The sequence below is a fragment of the Lactuca sativa genome, chromosome 5, assembly GCF_002870075.4.
Source record: "Lactuca sativa cultivar Salinas chromosome 5, Lsat_Salinas_v11, whole genome shotgun sequence".
NCBI classification, from domain to species: Eukaryota; Viridiplantae; Streptophyta; class Magnoliopsida; order Asterales; family Asteraceae; genus Lactuca; species Lactuca sativa.
This window is the reverse complement of record NC_056627.2, coordinates 94,810,226-94,829,618: the sequence shown is the minus strand read 5'-3', so window position 1 is coordinate 94,829,618 and position 19,393 is coordinate 94,810,226. Positions and strand designations below refer to the sequence as shown.

Below are 19,393 nucleotides of genomic sequence, written 5' to 3'. Positions count from 1 at the left end.
CATCTTCCTCCACTGCTCTCTTCTTTCGCCACATAAGCCTTTCCATGAGAAGGCTTCCTCACTTCATCATCTTCAGAGTCGGTTGACCAGACCTCCACGCCACCGAACTCATCATCAGCTACCGAACCCTGCACAATTAACGCATTCATAGAAGGGTTAGCAGTAGATTTCTTCTTCCTGATTTCATCTAGCTTTTTCTGCAACAAAGCTTCTTCATCCTTTTCCTCATCCTTTTCTGCCATCTTTTTGAGGACACAATCCTTTGCATAGTGGTTCTTTCCTCCACAATAATAGCAGCTTACTCTCGAATCTCCTTCAGCCTTTGGTTCCTTCTTTGATTCTTCAGCCTTCGGTTCTTCTTTGACCTTTTCTGAGCTATAACTCCCCTGCCATTTTCGGTTCTTGTTAGTGGGGAATCTCTTCTTGATGAACCTCTTGGGGTTCGACACCATCATAGCAAAGTCCTCAGAAGTGAGGTCATAGTCCTCCAAGTTGAGGTCTTCTTCATCCATCACAGCTTTTCTTTTGGACAGGAGGGCCAACGAACCTAGGCTTGAAACCACACTTTTCTCCTATAGCACGATCTTTTCTTGAGATTTTAGGATGCCCACCAGTTTCACCAAAGAATAGGATTTAAATTGCTCGTGGGCTTTAACTGTGGACATAACTGCTCTCCACTCTAATCTGAGACCATTCAAAAATGTAACCATCTGCTCAATAAGCTTCCTTTCGATGTCGTGTTTGATCATCTTGCTAAGAAGATGATTGAAGCGATCGAATGTTTAAGTCACAGTTTCTTCGGCTCCTTGCTTGAATTCACCAAACTCGGACAAGAGTAAGGTTTGAATGGAGTGTTCAAGATCTTCATATGTAGATTACAATTCTCGTAACCTGTCCCATATTTCTTTTGCCGTCGTGCATGAACTCACCAGCCTGAAAGTATCGGACTGAAGGGCGAATCTGATCAATCTTAACGCTTTGATATTGCACTGAAATTTATCTTTTTCGTCTTGCGCAATATCTTTAACATCTTTCAGAAGATCATTATACTCATTTTGAGTTTTAATAATCCTTGAAGTTGCTGAATGAGAAAAGGGTCCAGAAACAATTGCTTCCCAGATGAGGTATCCATTATCCTCAGATCCTATAACATAATCTTCAAAGTGATGCACCCAGACTTCATAATCATGGGTGTACAGGATGAGAATCTTCATTGTTGATCCAATGCTATTCGAAATATTAATAAGATTGGATTGCGACTCGTCCATAATTGATCGAATAACCTGTTCAAAGATCAGACTTGTAATATATCAAATTAGGGCAAAACAATAAATATCAAGATACGTCAATAATGAGATGACGGCTCAATAAATATCAATAAATGCGGAATAACTCTAATCGAAACCTTTTTCACAGAAAAGAAGTGTATCGATTACACAGCCTCCTGCTCTGATACCAATTGATAAGTTAAAAACTAACTTGAAGATCAATTAGATCTATAAAACAGGTAAATTAATAAACGAGTAAACAACAAGAACACAAGAATGGATCAAAGATGGCGAATGATTAATAAACAATCCTCAGAAGAGCTCGATAAAGAACTTCTACTGTAGAGGATTTAGGGTTTACAAGAACGATGAAGAAAATATGTAAAGCTATCAATCGTTACTCTTTCAATCGATCTCTAATATGCATGCAAGCACATTATTATATACTAAACCCTATCAGCTCACGGTTGGACAGGCCCAAAACCGGAGTACAAAACATGGACTATTAACCGAGCCCAATAGACGCAATATACAAAAATGCTACGCTACCCAACAAGCCCTATTTTTGGCTTATGATGAATTATGCTTTTGTCATTAAGAAAATATTGAGATTGAAAGTCGATTCTAAACTATTTATCATGATTTCGGCCAAAATAATTTGGCTGTGTTGGGTGCCGAATCTATTGAGTCGCATTTGACAGTGCATGGTGGTTTGGTAATGCTTAATATCATATTCCAAGTTTGAGTAAAAAAATTCTTTTTGACCAAGGAGAAACTACCATGATCTAGTTCAGGCTCTGGTTGGTTCAAATTTAAAGAATAATACAAATATGTGATAAAAATTACCTATCAGCTGTGTTCTTCAACTCCCACCAGGCCAGCCAGATCCGCTGCTTCTTTCAGAGCCTCCCTCCATTTCTCTGCAGCCTCTTCATTTTCATGCTTGGCAAAGGCTTTTTCAACTGCCCCGCTTTGTTTGCATACTTCAGATGGTTCCACATCATAGAAAACAGGGTAGGCAGTATGCACGTTGGTCTAGTGACACTCCATGATCTTCACAAGCTAATCCAAGCACCAAGAGGAAGAGGCATAGTTTTTGGAGAAGACAATGATGTAGAGTTTTGAGTCTTCAATGGATCCAATGAGCTCATCACTGATCTTTTTGCCCTTCTTAATTCGCTCATCATCTTTGTAAGCGTGAATTCCTTTCTGCTGAAGAGCATAATAAAACTCTAGTGGATGGATGAAGCAGAAGAAGATGCTATTGATAAATCGCTTGAAGGATCCTATAAATTCAAGTCTTTGTTGGAGAAAATTTATACAAAACAATTGCAAAGAATCTCAGAGGAGATAAGACTAGGAATGTGAAAGTCAACCCCAAAAATCACCAATGAAACCTACCAAATCCACAACTTGCAATTTAAGGGATATTTGGGATTGCTTATTTAAAACTTGTCCTTTTTTAAATGGTTATAAAACTTATAGTAATTACATAAATGATCCTTGTGATTGTCCAAAATTACATTCCCAGTTCAACTTTTTCTTTTCACCCTTAGGTCCTAAAATGAACATGTCCTGTAACCATGATACTAAGTTTTCACCTTCACACCTCTTTTTAATTCTCTTGATCTCTGAAAGAATCTGTTTGTGAGCTCAAAATGAACAATGATGATACAAATGTTTTTTCGAAATGTACAAATAGAAAAGCACTGATTCGATTTTGATCCAATATAGTCTTCAGGTCATGAATTCACTCGAGGTATGTTATAGTGGCTCGCCAGAAATAACAAAGAAATATTGGATACATACTTATTTGAAGAAGACCATGATAATCTTCCCTTTGCCATCAGACTAGTGACTGGCGTCTTCAACTCCATCAGTTAACTAAAACATGATTAATCAACATTGATTTGCTTCTAACTAAAATTCCCATCTCAAAACCCTGATTGGAGTATCAGAGAAACTTAGTGATGATGTAAATGTATTTATCTTTCAGGTCATGGAAGAACCTTGATTCGATTTGGAAGATTGATGTTGGAGGTGGCAAGAGAAAACGATGAATATTGTATCCATGGCGGAGGTGGGAGTTCATTGGGTCGAAAATGTAATTGCCGGAGCCTTGGGTTTCCAGCCAGATCTGAAGAAGAGTTCAAACACTTGCAATTCTTCATGTTATTCGTGTTTTGGGAGTATTGGAGTTGGGTTTTCGAAGTTAAGATAGGGATACTCGGGAGGCGAAAGTTCTTTTTGGAAAAGTCACAAAAAGTCAGGTTTTCTGACTTTTCCAAAAAGTTCATTTTTTACTTGTATCAAAATTCAAAAGTAGCTTTTAAAGTGCACTTGCCAAACATCTTTTGCTTTCTATCTTTTCCTAAAAGATCTTTTGGCTTCTAAAAAGCTAAGCCAAACACCCTCTCAAGAAGGGTATGGAGTTAGAGCCATTGGACAGTGAAGAAGAGGGTGGGACAAATTCAGTTTTTTAATTAAAATTATATCTATTTATATTTTTATCTTTTCCTATGTGTATATTGTGTATATATATACCTATTCTATCTTTTTTAATAAAATAGTATAATTTTGTTTAATTTGCTATTTTCTCATAATTAGTAATTTTTCTTCACCTTCACTCTAAAAACTAGATATGTATATTTTCTATGATTTTACATCTACATTTAAATAAATTTACATAATTAGAAGGAGTATAATAAAGAATTAGGAAACATCTTAATCCTATTTGATTGGGATTTATTTAGGCAACAATTTATTATAAGCGATGTCTTAGGCAACAAATTAACAAGTGAATACTCTTAAAATTTTAAATTTATTTCCATTTTAAATGGTCAAAAAATAAGATGGGTGTCCCACAAAATCAGGGAGAGTTAATTTACATTCATTTATTAATCGTTGTAACCTGTCATAGTAGCAATGTAATATTATTCTGTAGTTTTGAAAAAGAAAGTGATTTGTACACAACAGTTTTTATCCGCACACAACATTTTATGCTTGATTGACTTGCACAATACAACAATTTAAAGAACAAATTGTTGTGTATAGAAAAATTTTGTTGTGTACGAATTACCTCCTTTTGAAAACATTATCTAGGCCTTCATTATGCTCAATTATCCACTAACCACATATTTTTTTGTTTGCACATCATCCAACAACCACAAGAAGAAAGAATGAAGAAAGAAAGAAAATAACATAAAGTTAGTAATTTTTTCAATTTTTGATTGATCATTACACTTTTCTTTGTATTTATATGTTGATTGATTATTGTCGAAGATTTTTATGTACAAGTTAATAAGCATATATTCAGGTTATAGATTAACTCATTGGGTATGCAGTTTTTATGGACCATGGTTGTGGTGGGTCTAATGTGAAACTTGATTGCAGATTTGTCATTAGACCATCTTCAACCCATCTCCATTTTTCCCCCTATAAATGGAGCAAAAAATAGAGTAAATAGTGTTTCATCTCCAACCCTACTCTATTTTTTATCCAATTTTTTACCCCAAAAAGTATATTCCCAAAATATTCCATTTTTATAACTTATTCTATTAATTAAACTCTATATTTATAATTAATTAATATAAATTAGTATATAAAATGACATTATAAATATTAAATATTGCATTTAAATTATAATTAGTAGATAAAATAAACTAGAAATGTATAAAATAAAAATAAGAGGGACTAAAGTTGACAACCAAACTTCACCTCCATTTTTGGAGACATGAATAGTATTCCACCATATATGGGGGAATACTATTCATATCTCCAAAAATGGAGATGAAAATGGGGTAGAATTGGAGAAGAATGGCGAAAGAAATGGGGGAAGAAATGGAGTTTGGGAGTGGGTTGAAGATGCCCTTATAAGGCACACAACTATACCATTCAAGGCACCACACATGCATGAATTTTAGCAAGAGCATGGAAGAGGATTAACAACGGCCACTGAGTTGATGTTGATCTTTGGTGCTTACATATATAGGGAAATCTTAGACTATTCTTCTTTGAAATTTCGTTTCTTTGATAAACATGATGAACAAGATGAAATATTGAAGATGTTGAATATATTTTGGGTAGTTTGGACTAAATTGACTAGAATATGATTTCGAATATAAAGTGGCATCTTTCCGTGAATATTTCATTAGCCATTTATGATGAAGAAGTTTGACAATAACCATTGATGACCTTTCGCTATAACGTCCAGAAAACTCATAGAAAAATTTTCCTTTTTAAATAATAAAACATTCAATGTATTTTTCATAAAATGTCATCAATGTCATCAATGATTTAAAAGAACATCATAGTATCAATAAATTATAAATGCAAAATCCAGTGGATGTGATGCAATCATGCCGAGCTTTTCCCTTTCGAACTGGAAGTACCTGAAAATGTTAAATCACATAACTATAAGTATAAAACTTAGTGAGTTTTCCCAAAAATACCACATACAACATATATATAACAACATGTAGTTGTGTCGGGTCTGTATCAACCCCAAGTCCATAATGACTGCATATAAAAGCATGTAGCTGTGTGGGGTCTGTAAAAACCCCGGGTCTGTATCAATCTCGAGTCCATGATGACTCTGAGCCTAAATCGACTCATGCATACAACATACAATCGTACTAGCAATAGTTATATAGACACATGCATCCTACATATACAAACCAGTGGAGCGATATTGGTGCCTTCAACCCACGAGTATGCTGAGAAGACTCACCTCAATCGATAGTCAGATAAAACTCACACTTGGGCTGTGATGCTACAAAAGCTCCTCACACTAAAAATATCTAAAACAACCATAATAAGCAATTAAGGTGAAATTCCATAATTGAGGGTCATTTTCATACTCTCTCCCTCTTTCTAGGGTACATGACTATTTTACCTCGTTATGGCTAGGACCCACCCCTCTTAACCCATCATCCATAATAACCAAAGTCAAAACAGGTCAAAGAGTCAACCCACAAAGTCAAAGTCAACGGTCAAAAATCCTAATATTGAGTCTCACATCGTGACTAATTGGTCACATCGTGAGAGTTCACCTGGTCCAATTGCAAAAACTTGTTCCCACTCAACAGAGTCAGTCATAGATTTCCCACTAGCTGACCTCACGATGTGAGCATAACTTAGTCACATCTTGAGTCTAAAAAACTCAACAATAAATGTGCCATTTCAATGTCACATCATGAGACCTTATGTCTCACGTCGTGACTACAGTATGAAGCCAAAAACTAATATTTTAAGTCCTTAATCCATTAAGCCTTTAAATCTAACTCTTCCATAAGCTTAAGGGGACCCTAAATGTCCATAAAAATGTTCACTTTATGGACATGCATGCACCATGCATGTCCCTAATCCATTCTAGGTCAAAAGTGGACATATGACACCAAAATCTTATGCATGACTCCAATACTTGACCACTTTCCAGATCTGACATTACGATGCTCAAAGAACCCTCAGAATCCATTGAGTGGCTAACTTTATGGATCTTCTTCACTCAATCTTTCTTAATCATAAAGAAATGGAACAAAAATCCTAGATCTAGCCATAAAATGAAAGAAAGTTTGAGCCTTTGGCACTTACAAAGGTCCAACAGCCAAAAGAGATGATGATCATGATGATAAGGATGATCCTTTGCAACTCCACCACTATAAAACTTGTTTTCCTTTCTTTTCTTCTTCTTTAAGCTAGAAAATGCACCAAAATGGCTAAGGATCTCTAAGAAGGTTGTGATTAGGGTTTCTAGAGGCTCAAGAGTGAGGGAGGATGAGGATGGGCAACCCTAGCCCTCTCATTCCATTAATACCTAAAAAATTAGGGTTTTGGTCATCAGACTTTGCTCACGTCGTGACCAATAATGGCTCACATCGTGAGACTCAAATATGTGAGTCAACTTGTCAATGTTAACTCACAACGTGACTGGGCATAGCTCACATTGCGAACACTTCCAAAAGGTTAAAATTTGTTGAAATTAAGTACCTCAAAGATCTAAATCTTACAACTCTCCTCCATTTGAATCAGACTTCATCCTTGAAGTCCTATGTCTCAAATAATTTGGGATAATATCCCCTCATCTCAACCTCAGGTTCCCAAGTCCATTCGAAACCCTTCCGATGTTGCCATTGCACCTTTACTAGATTCACCTCCTTATTGCACAATGTCTTCATGTTCCTATCGAGAAACGCAATCGGTCACTCTATGTAGTTCGGGCGCTCATCAACCTGAATGTCATCTAGGGGAACCACCACGGAGTTGTCGGCCCAACACTTATGTAACTGAGAGACATGGAAAGTGTTATGGATATAACTGAGCTTATCAGTAAAATATAGCTGGTATGCAACCATGCCCACCCGGACAATAATCATGTAGGGACTAATTAACCACGGGCCCAACTTGCCCTGCTTCCGGAATCGAATGACACTTTTCCAAGTTGACACCTTCAAAAGCACCATGTCTCCAACCTGGAACTTGAGGTCCGATCGATGCTGGTTAGAATAGCTCTTCTAGCGACTATGTGCGGTTCACAACCGATTACGTGCCTGTTGAATCATCTCAGTAGTTTGGAGCACTATTCGGTACTCCCCATAATTCGATGCCCGACCTTGCCCCAACAAACTAGTGTCCAACATCACCTCCCATAAAAGCATCTCGAAGGGTGGTCGATTGATACTGGCGTTGTAGCTATTATTGTAGGAGAACTTGACCACTGGAAGATAAGTATCCTAACTCCTATCAAAATATAGCAAATACACCATGAGCATATCTTTGAGCGTCTGAATCATCCGCTCACTTTGTCTATCGGTTTGGGGGTGGCATGTTGTATTGAAATGTAGATGATGATACGAATTCAACGCTCTGATACCACTTATGATACGAATATGGAGGGGTTTGTTATCAAGTAATATGAAATACAACATAATAATAACTTAAGTGACAAGAAAACGAAAAAAGATAGATTTAATAAACAATCTAGACCTATAGATTAAGTATCAATGAAGAAAAATCAAGAACTATTGATTTGAATTCGAATCAACCTAGAAAACACGTCCTAAAATTGACAAAGGGGCAAGTAAGCAACTCAAAAGAACACCAAATCTCTTTAAATTCAAAATCCAACAATATATCCATAATGTTTAACAAGAGGTGCTATTTATCGCCTAAAAACTAATTACAAAAAGGAAACTTCAAAATAAAAGGAAACTGCCTTATAAAGGCTTATTGACGCCTAAAATAAACCAAAACCCCTCTATAATCTTCCAGCTCCAACAAAAATAAGAGACCATGCAAACTCCTCGCAAAAATGACTCTTCGCATCCAGCAGCCTTGCGTCCAACATCTAGCACTAGCCGTTCACAATCAACATCAATCCGGGTCTCACACTCTCACTGCATATTTCGAGTTTTGCAATTCTACTCTTCCGAGAACTACATCATTTTACTAGGGACTACGACGAGTTGTGATCGTTCGCATCCATTCGCACCCAATCGTAACCAACACCAGCCTTGATTGTGAAATGTTACAATTCGCATTCACATCATCCCCTCCCTCTTTAAAAGGAATTGTCTTCAATTTAGTTGGTCTATCATCATCAATGAATATTGTGCATCTTGTTTATGAGATGTAACAAAAATATCAATAGAAGAATACTATGATGACTTTGTTTTTATACATTAATGTACTTTTATAATTAGTCAATTACTTTCTTAGATTTAAGTAAATTATAACACATTCTTGACTTACATAAAATATTTGGATAACCTGGCTAATGTGTAAGTAGAAAATTTACGGTGTCCTTATGTCTCAAAATAAAATATACCATAAAATATTTATTTTTAAAATGTTACAATATTGTTTGGTTAACTATTCGTTAAAAAATCCTTACAAACTTGCTATATTCATATAAATTAGGCGAACATTGTAACATGTGTCGGGCTATATTCATATAAATTAGGCGAACATTGTAAGATATGCATAAATAATTTTTTATTGTAAAACATAGACTTATATATGTTATTACAAATGTGGTTAGTATTATAAAAGGTTTTATAATTTTGGATTTTTTCTATTAAACGTTTCCCGGTTTTATTTTTTCTACGTGTGCAGACATTCACGTGGTATCTAATCAAATAAAAAAACACAATATTATATTTACCGGTCAGTAACTAATGTTTAATGGAATTAGTATAAAGCACCAATATTTCAAGAAAATATTCCACAAATACTATCAAAGAATATCAAAAGTTAGAATAAAATTGCAATCACAGGAACATTTTTGTAATTTACTCTTTTTAAAAAGTTTTAAATCATATGCTTTGTATCTGTGGACCAACGGAAGTAGCAATAGAAGACGAGCCATTCACCGATTAAGGCGTCCATTATGAAGACGAGAAGATAAAGTCAAGATTCCTCATACACTGTTGCAATCGCAATGGTGAACACACATGTTTCTGTAATCCCAAGACACAAACTAATTAATTGCCAAATGTAATCTTTCACTTTTTCTTTTAGTGATATTGGTCTCGGACTTATTGTTCATCAATCTTCAATCTTCACTTACTCCGAGTCTACTATATACTAATTGCTCCATTGTAGTCGCTAATCTTAACACATAACCTGATAACCACTCACTAGGATGATCCCAAACTGATGATGCTAGCACCTTCATAGATGATAGAGACAAATCAGAAATACTAAGGTACCCATCAGTCATTATACAATCTATCTATGATTTTGTATATTCTACTCTGTATTTCTTTCTTTTTCACTTTCATACAAAATTACATAGTTAAATACTGGTTGAACATTGATATGCACACAAGGTGTTTGCATAAATGCTCTAGTGACATTGTCTTGTGAATTCTGTTTTTTGTAATTTTGCTTTCTGTGATTTGGTATTGTACATTTGAATACTCTAGACAAAATATGGTTATAAACTTGATGTTAATAGATGATTTTATCTCTCTCTACTCTTGACTTGATGTTGTCTTGTGATACATTATGTTGTTCTATTGTAGCTTGTAGGTTAACTATTAACTTGGTTTAAACCTGTTATTCCTTTTGAAAATATATAATTCACTGTTGATATTTTGTGTTTAACATCATATATTTTTCTGCACAGCACCATGAGGAGAAGTATTATCAGCATCCTTAATTTATTATCTTTCTACATTGGTACATTATTTGATGACAACATTATGAAAGACTAACCCAAGAGTGTCCTAACTCTCTTTAATGTATCAGATGTTCTCTTTGAAGTCTCATTCGTTGGTAAATATTTTTAATTGCATACATCGTTTTATAAATTCTCAAGAAAAAAAGATGGTAAATAGCCTTATTCGTGATTTGGTATGACCTCTTTTTAAGTTTAATGAAATTTGAGCTAAATGCAAGAAATAGCAATGTACTTACATTGATTTCGTTTATTATAGCATCCTACTTGTATTGACTTTTTGTATTACAGCATTATACTACGAAAAATATACCGAATTATTGATTCCTATTACAGCATTCTACTTTTAAAAAAACAATTATAGCAATGTTATCTGATTGCAAAGCAATTTCCATTGCTAGTATGAAAAAAATGAAAATACAATGTTATAATTGGGTAAAAGTTTCCAAAATGTAATGCCTTAGTAAGTAAATCTGAAAGTACTATGCTGTAATAGAGAGAATTGAAGCTCTAATGCTATAATATGCAAATAGATGAAAGTACATAAGTATCACCATTTTGGGTAGGACAAAAAATTACAACTTTTGATTCATTCACATTAGTTCCACCCTATTCAATTACTCCAAGTACTCAAAATTGAATCAATAATCAGCACATCCATAGAAGGCAAAGAAATGCATTGATAATTTCATATATTCAAAGTGTAAACCTTTTAAACTGATATTTATCTGACAGATGATTCTTTCTATAAGAAAAAGATTGTACCTTAAATCTATTTTTCTTATTAAGGCATTGTAATTTTAAATCTACCCATTTCTAGCTTTGTACTTACAAATTTTATTAATAAAAGACATTTGTATTTTTAAAACGCTACCTAATTATATCACTGAACATTGCTTTGTATTTGGATGATCTTCCTCAACATGATATTTATTTGTATCAGATTTTTGAGGCATTGGTGTAGATAAAGGAGAGTTCTGCTGTTCAAATAAGCAACATTCCTTGTGTAAGTATTCTATTCAGAGAACCAATCGAATCACTATACCAAATGTAAGATTATTTTGTTGGCTATAAATCTAAGATTAAATCATGTGGTTGTTGTACATGGAAGTTCTAGAAAACAGGTATTTTCTGGGAATTTTGTTATGAAAATTCCAAAACACCACTGTAGGGAAAAAGTATTTTTTTCTGTTATATTCAATAAAAGATGATTTACTTTAAGTATGAAGAAAAAATCATAATACATGGTTAAAGGAACTCAAGATACTAAGGACAAGAATCAATTACATTGAATGATGTAAGCCAAACAAATAGTTTTGCAAAAGTTGTTTGCCAAATCACCTTGTGTGTTGATTGCTCTTCCCTACAAAAAATGGTTCAAACATTAGGATACATTTTAGGGTTACTTATATATTGGGTTTTTTTTTTTTTTTTTGGATTAAACCTCAACCTTTTTTTTTCTGAAAAACACCTTGCATTTTTTTATTTCCTTCAAAAAGATTCTTGGCTTTTTATTTTATTTTTCAAAAAAAAAAACCTCACATTTGACAAGTTTTTTGAAAAAAAAAAACTGCTGTTATAAGTTTCTAATACAAGGTCTTTAATCTGGAAAAACCACAATTATGATATTAACACTAGATTCTAACACAAATACAACTTTAATTAAATTGCTAATGATGGAAAAGGGAATAAAATTTTTGTGCGCAATATTTTTCACAAGATCCACATGTGTGGTTATAATAAGTTTAACATCCGATTCTTAAATTCTGAGACTGTAAAATGTATGATAAAAAGAATTGTCACCTTTATGATATGCCAAACCATCGCCAATTCTGAGTTCTAACTCAACATCTGAAAAATTAATTAATTTTGGCTTTTTTTCCGGGCCTTCTGAGCCTCTCAAAATCATCTTTTGAGACCCGTACATAGCAGTATGGACCGGATAAATCGAGTCGCACTTTTCCCGTAGTAATACAAAGACCTTTCCACAATAAGATGCTCTGCGGAAGATGACTTATGCACGTGCCTCTTAAATCTAAATATTTTAACCATTCTAAAGTTCCAAGTTCCTCAGGCAATTTCTTAAGTTGAGGAGAATAACAGAGCCAGAGATACGTTAGACATTTCATCTGACAGATGCTGTCAGGAATATCTTGTAAAAACTTACAATAGCTGAGGTCAAGATAATCTAGATATTCTAATTGGCCAAGATCCTCAGGTAACTTCTCAAGCAACACACAAGAAAGATCAAGAGATTCAAGATCCTTCAACATACAAATGCTATCAGGAATACCTTTAATGTTTGTAGATGACAAATCTAGCTTCTTTAAACATTCTAATTGGCCAAGATCCTCTGGTAGTTTTTCGAGAAACGAACAATAACTAAGTTTGAGAGATTCCAGTTGTTTCAACATACAAATGCTCTCAGGAACATCTTTAATCATTGCAGATGTAACAGTTAGCTTCTTTAAACATTCTAACCGACCAAGATCCTCGGGTAACTTCTCAAGAAGCACACACGATTTAAGTTTGAGAGATTTCAGATTTTTCAACATACAAATACTATCAGGAAGATGTTTAATATGTGTATGTGACAAATCTAATTGCTCTAGATATTCTAGCTGACCAAGGTCCCTAGGGGCCTCGGGAATACCACCGTGGAGTTTAAGTTTTTTTAAGCGTTGTAACCCACAAATGCTTCTTGAAAACGTATAAAGGTTTGTGCAAACACACATACCTACAGAAATAAGCTTCTCAAGGTTTCTAGTCAGTAAGGGCTGATCTTCTCTATAAAAACATTTAAACTGAAACTTTGGCAAATTACTGTCGGGGTGAACGGGGCATAATACAAGTATGGGCCCCACACTCAGATGTAACTCAGCTAAAGGACCAACCTCAAGTGATTCAACCTCACTACAAGAAGCATCCATATTTATTTCAAACTTAAAAGATTTAAACCTCAAGCAACCACTTAAGTCTAAGTAGACAAGCTTTTTTAGACATTCATCGGCCATGTGAAGTTCTACCAGATTGTAACACTCTTTAAGATCTAAATACTCGAGACACGGAGTCAACCCAATGTCAAGGTTCCTCAATTTTAAATTATTGAGTTTGAGGGATCTAAGATTTAAACATATATTGGACAAGCGAAGTTCTATCAATTCCGAACAATGTTCAAGATCTAACCGCTCAATATTGGGAGCCGACCCAAGGTCAAGGGTTCTCAACATTGAAAAACCGAGGTCGACAGTTATGAGCTTTAAACATCCACCAATCATGTGCACTTCTACCAAATTATGACATGCTTTAAGATTCAACATCTCGATATTTGGAGTAAGCCCAAGATCAAGGGTCCTCAACATTGAATAACTGAGGTCAAGGAATCTCAGTTTGTTAAGAAGCTAATGCAAAAAAAAAACAAGGTCAATATTAACAAAGCAATGGATATATAGCATTCAAAATGCGTGAACACAAAAAAAAATCAATAAAGTATAATTGTACCTTTCTTTCTCCCCCTTCCCAAAGTTGTACAATTCTGCTCTCAGTCATGTAAAGTGCAACAAGATTATCTGCTTGAAATGTTTTAGGTAAAGACCTAAAAGGGTAATGGTTCCAACACAAATACCTCAAAAATTTCAAATTCGAACAAAAACAGTCAATTTTACTTGCATCAATAGAGCCCACAGACACGTGAAGAAATCTAAGTTCCTTCATCTTCCTAAGACCTTTCATCACAATTTGTGGACTGATTTCCGTCGTGTACAACTGTATATATCTTGTCGCTTCAGTACCCTATAATTCAAAAAAGAATACACCATGAAACTTTTGTCGTAACAGATAAAAATGGATTTGCTCCAACTTAGTTATAGATAAACTTGATCCTTACCAAGTCATTAGCCAATATATCTACAATTTCTTTGTTAATCCACAATCGACTATGTTTGTTAGGGTTATCCGGGTGTGAACGACGAATAATGTTCCTGCCCATTTCTTCAATATGGTCATGCATGCTTAGATACTCTTCACCCCGAACATTATCAACAGTTATGAGAGATTTTTGCTCAAGAACTCTTAAACCATTTCTAGCATGAAATCCACAGCTTTCAAGTGCTTTGATTGTGCTTGCTTTCGACCATCCTTTTAGTATGCTTGCAACATTTAGGAATATTTCCTTGTAATCCTCTTCTAGATCGTCATAGCTTATTTCCAATTTTTTCAGAGTTTCCATCAATGGAATTATTTTTAGTCGTTCTAGGGCATCTGTCCATTCAAGCTCATTTTTACCACGAAGAAACGAACCCAAAACTTTAAGCGTCAAGGGAAGACCAGCAGCATAATGCACAACTTGCTGACTCAACTCTTCGTACCCTAGATTTTGTATCACTCTCCCAAATGCATACCTACTGAAGAGGCAAATTGCTTCCTCATCCAATAACAACCGGACGTTATGAATCGACTTCACTCCATGTGCAACAAGTACTTGCTCATCTCTTGTTGTAATGATAATTCTGCTTCCTGGCTTAAACCAATTTGTTTCACCGGCTAATGCCTCAAGCTGCTCTATATGATCCACATCATCTAGAACAAGAAGAACCTTTTTACCAGGCATCCTCCTCTTCATCATGTTTTTTCCGTCATAAACACTACTAACAGAGATGCCCTGATCATTTAAGACATCGGAAAGGATTTGGTTTTGCAACGACTTTAAACCGGACAAAGAAGCTTTGGAAACTTCTCTAACATTTTCAACGAAGCTTTTACCTTCGAATTGAAAGGATATTTGATCAAAAACAGCCCTGGCTAAAGTTGTCTTCCCACCACCTCCAATTCCCTTGATTCCGATCATGCGTACATCATTAGAACAAGTTCCCAAAGATGACAAAACATCATTCATCCGGGTCTCCATGCCTACTAACTTTTCATCAATGTTGAAATTGATGGCTCGTAACTCTAGTGAAAGCACTTCAACAATTTTTTGGATGAATTTAGCTTCGTGCCTGTAAATTAAAGAAGATTCAGTTAGCGTACTCAAAATTTCCACATCGGCAATTACTTTCATGAACTTAGCTTCGTCCCTATAATTTCATGTTTAACATTCCGACAAGATGAGTAAGAATTTGAGAATACAACATGAGACGCCATGCCCAAGCCTTTTACATCCAGGGTAAACTCAATGAAAGAATACTGCAAAGTGCAAACGTAATGAAAGAATACTACATAGATTGATGAAAGAAAAAAAGTGTAACAAGCATTCATATGAGAAAATAAACTAACAAATAAGTTGAAACTTTATACATCTGACTGCAAAAATAGCAATATACTTTCTAATTTTTTTTCTTTATTATCGGATTGTACTATCATTTTTTCTTATTACAACATTGTACTTTAATATTACTCTTTAATAAGGCATTGCATTATAAGAAATTTACCCTTTCTAGCAATGAGCTACCGCTACCTGTCATCCCATTATTTCTTTCCAAAGACATGATATGGGTAAAATTATATTGACTTCAAAAACCTAGTTTCAAGTTTCAAAAAGTCTAATTAATAAATAAGGGCAGCATTATTTTTTAAATTCTTTTCTTGTCATAATATAAAAAGTAAAAACAAAAAATATATTGCTGATATCTTCCATTTAGCCCCATTTTTTGGCATAGGGATTAATATTATGAATTATGCTTTTCTCAAATTAAGAAAATATTGATTTTGGAAACAAATTATGAATTGACAGAATTACTTGGTTGGTCCTTGTGGTTTGACAAAACAGGCATGCTGAGGACAACTATGATAACCCTACTTGTTTGGTCCTAGTGGTTTTATTTCTTTCTTGGTTAGTCCCCATGGTTTCATTTTGTTTCGTAACTGGTCAACAATTACGATTTTACCCTTGTTTGATTTTTTTAGTAATTTTTATTTAATTTTTCAGTTTCAAATTACTGTCCCCACCCTTTTGATTGGCCTTTCTCCCTTCTCTCGTCTATCTAATTGTGTAAAGCCTAAAAGACAACCCTTTCTCTCTTGAAAACACCTATCCACCTCTCCCTTCTCTCACTGTTGACCAATGGGCGCCGAATCTATTGAGTCGGATCTAACTCAGGCTTTATGGACCAGGTCGGTTCAAATTGAAAGTAAAAAAAAAAAAAAAAAAAAAAATGATGAAGGAATTACCCATCAACTGTCTTCTTCAACTCCCACCCAGCCAAATCTGCTGCGTCTTTCAGAGCCTCCCTCCATTTCCCAGCAGCCTCTTCGTTTTCATGCTTAGCAAAGGCTTTTTCAACTGCCCCGCTTTGTTTGCGGACTTCGGAGGGTTCCAAATCATAGAAAACAGGGTAAGCAGTATGCTCGTTGGTCTTGTGACACTCCATGATCTTCACAAGCTCATCCAAGCACCAAGAAGAAGAGGCATAGTTCTTTGAGAAAACAATGATGTATAGTTTTGAGTCTTCAATGGATCTGATGAGCTCATCACAGATCCTTTTACCCTTCTTGATTCTCTCATCATCTTTGTATGTATGAATGTTTTTCTGCTGAAGAGCATAATAAAGATGATCAACGAAATTTGTACGGGTGTCTTCACCTCTAAAACTCAAAAACACATCATACTTAAAACTCTTGTAAATGGATGAAGTAGAAGAAGACGCCATTGATGATGCACTTGAAGGATCCTATAAATTCAAGTCTTTGATGAAGAAAATCTAAACAAACGATTGCAAAGAAACTCAGAAGAGATGAAGTGAATAACTATCAGAACGATGGTTCAATACTTGTAATGTGAAAGTCAACCCCAATAAAACCAACCACACCCACAACTTGTATTTTTTGCTTATTTAAAACTTGTCTTTTTGTGAGAGCGGTTATAAAGCTTTGAGCGATTACATAAATGATCCTTCTGGTTGTACAAAAATAACATTCCCAGTTCGCCTTTTTTCTTTTTCACCATATGTCCTGTAATCGTGAAACTAAGTTTGTCACCTTCATAAATCATACCCCTTTTTAATTTTCTTGATCTCTGAAAGAGTCTGCTGGCAGCTGAAAATGAGAAAAAAATGACATGAATGTCCTTTCAAAATGCACATATCAACGAGCCCTGATTCAATTCTGATGGAATGATCACCACTAAAATGAGCTGGATGTAATATATCCTTCAGGTCATAAATCCACTCAGAGTTATGTTACAGTACCTCGTCAGAGCAACTTAGTGATAATATAATATATTATTGAGTTCATGGAAGAATCCTAATTCGATTTGAATGATTGATGGTGGAGGTGAATAGAGATAACACGAATATTTTATCAAACGGAAGAGGTGGGGAGTACATGGTGTTATAAAAGGGAATACCAGTTGCGGAGCCTTGGATTTCCAGCCAGATCTCATTCTATGACCTTGTGTAAACCTCTGCAATTCTTTCATCTTCTTGGTGCTTGGAAATGGAGTTGAACCATCTAAGCGGAGAAGTAAAAGTAGGGCCAACTTAAATTTCATGTTTAAAATTAAGTAATAAATATAAAGTAAATTTACAAAAATAATCTAATATTGTAATGATTTATCCCAAAATATCAAAAAATAGAAAATAGCCAAAAATAGTCAAAGAAAATACAAACGAAGCTATCTTGTTTGGGTTTGTCGTTCGCCTACGTAGGGGTATTCGTTTGGATGGATTGATTTGATCTGACCCTATCAAGTAAATCCAAATGGAGTTCGATTTTCAAAACATAAATCCAAATAGTTCAAACTAAATTCAAATCCGATCCGATCAAACCAAATTAGAGTTCAGTTGGATCGGTTTTTTTACAATTCGGTTTTTAAAAGGCAAAACATTTTAAATAATGTATAACTTAAATATTAGTTAATACTTTAAAAGTAACTAAATAAAACTTATTAGCTATGAATTATAATTTATAAACAATTATTAAGAAAAATTAGTTATAGTTTAATATTTAATTGACAAAAAACTTTTGATAAGAAATACATATTAAAGTACTATTTTGGTAGAAAGTTTCTAACATTAAAAAAACAATTTAGTAAATTTATAAATGATTAAAGATATATATTACAAATAAATAATAAGTTGTTATTTGGTTTTTTTGTACCATTCGGTTTTTATTTTATAAACCAAAACCAATCCGAACTCCAAAAATAATAATTCGGTTTAACTTAAAATCAATTCAAAAATCCGAATATCCAAACCAAATTGTCCAATCCAAATTGTCTAATTGTACAATTCGGTTTTAACCAAATAGTGAACAACCATACACGTACGACTTCGGCCTTTGACTTGATATGTTGAGTGTAGTGGTAAGCATGGTACGGTTTTTGAACCAAACTATCAACCACAAACCGTAAGGTGCGGTCTCTATATGGAAAAACCGATAGGTGCGGTTTTTGTTTGGGTGTAGTTTTCCAGTTTTAAATTCGTATTCAGTTCCATTCGGTGTGATTTAAGTTTTTAACCGAGAAAATATGTTGGTGCGCTTTTGCAAATAAAATGGTACGTTTTTAATGTCCACACTCAATTTCGTAGTTGATTTTCCCTTATTTGCATAATTTTGTGGATTTTCATTTATTTGCAGATTTTTGTTGCAAATAATCATCATTTTGGTCCATCTCTCTCTCTCTTTCTCTCTCTCTCTCTCTCTCTCTCTCTCTCTATATATATATATATATATATATATATATATATATATATATATATAGGTAAAGGTTCAAATGAGAACCAAAAAAGATTAAGAACTCTAAGAACCACTCTATTTTAACATATATTAAGTGTATTTTTTTTGTTAATTCCAAACATTTGATTGTTTTCTATGTTTTGATAAATATAAAAAAACAATAAGGGCATTATAGTCATTTTGATAACATAAACACTAAAACAACTTATATGTATCAGATCTAAATCATCTGTTTAAACAATGCCTAATACTTTAGAAATAAATATTTGAAACT

General features: G+C 34.3%; 1 protein-coding gene and 1 long non-coding RNA gene across 6 annotated transcripts; one reads left to right on the top strand and one right to left on the bottom strand.

The window, feature by feature from the left end:
- Nucleotides 1-9,474: 9,474 nt before the first annotated feature.
- LOC111916144 (disease resistance protein RPV1) lies at nucleotides 9,475-17,240 on the bottom strand. Of its 5 annotated transcripts, none has more exons than XM_042902512.2 (7): nucleotides 16,615-17,240; nucleotides 14,333-15,443; nucleotides 13,948-14,238; nucleotides 12,250-13,847; nucleotides 11,734-11,809; nucleotides 11,321-11,426; nucleotides 9,475-9,936 (listed from the first exon to the last, which is right to left on the bottom strand). In XM_042902512.2, exons 1-4 carry the CDS (start codon nucleotides 17,091-17,093, stop codon nucleotides 12,306-12,308), a joined length of 3,423 nt encoding a protein of 1,140 aa, XP_042758446.1. In that variant the 5' UTR covers nucleotides 17,094-17,240; the 3' UTR covers nucleotides 9,475-9,936; nucleotides 11,321-11,426; nucleotides 11,734-11,809; nucleotides 12,250-12,305. The 5 variants fall into 5 exon arrangements, with proteins under 5 accessions (XP_042758446.1, XP_023767546.1, XP_052620221.1 ...); XM_023911778.3 differs by having other exon boundaries at nucleotides 11,321-11,423; XM_052764261.1 differs by having other exon boundaries at nucleotides 9,475-11,426.
- Nucleotides 9,834-11,536, top strand: LOC111916145 (uncharacterized). The gene is made up of 2 exons (XR_002858438.3): nucleotides 9,834-9,972; nucleotides 11,390-11,536. It is a non-coding gene; the product is annotated as an uncharacterized LOC111916145 (long non-coding RNA).
- Nucleotides 17,241-19,393: the final 2,153 nt, after the last annotated feature.

Bases quoted from the DNA above. Each gene is read 5' to 3' on its own strand.
- LOC111916144 (XM_052764261.1), bottom strand. From the start codon at position 17,093: ATGGCGTCTTCTTCTACTTCATCCATTTACAAGAGTTTTAAGTATGAT. The intron at 15,444-16,614 runs GTAATTCCTTCA...TTTAATTTACAG, and splicing joins TTGAAGAAGACAGTTGATGG to GCACGAAGCTAAATTCATCC. The intron at 13,848-13,947 runs GTACAATTATAC...TTTTTGCATTAG, and splicing joins GGGAAGGGGGAGAAAGAAAG to CTTCTTAACAAACTGAGATT.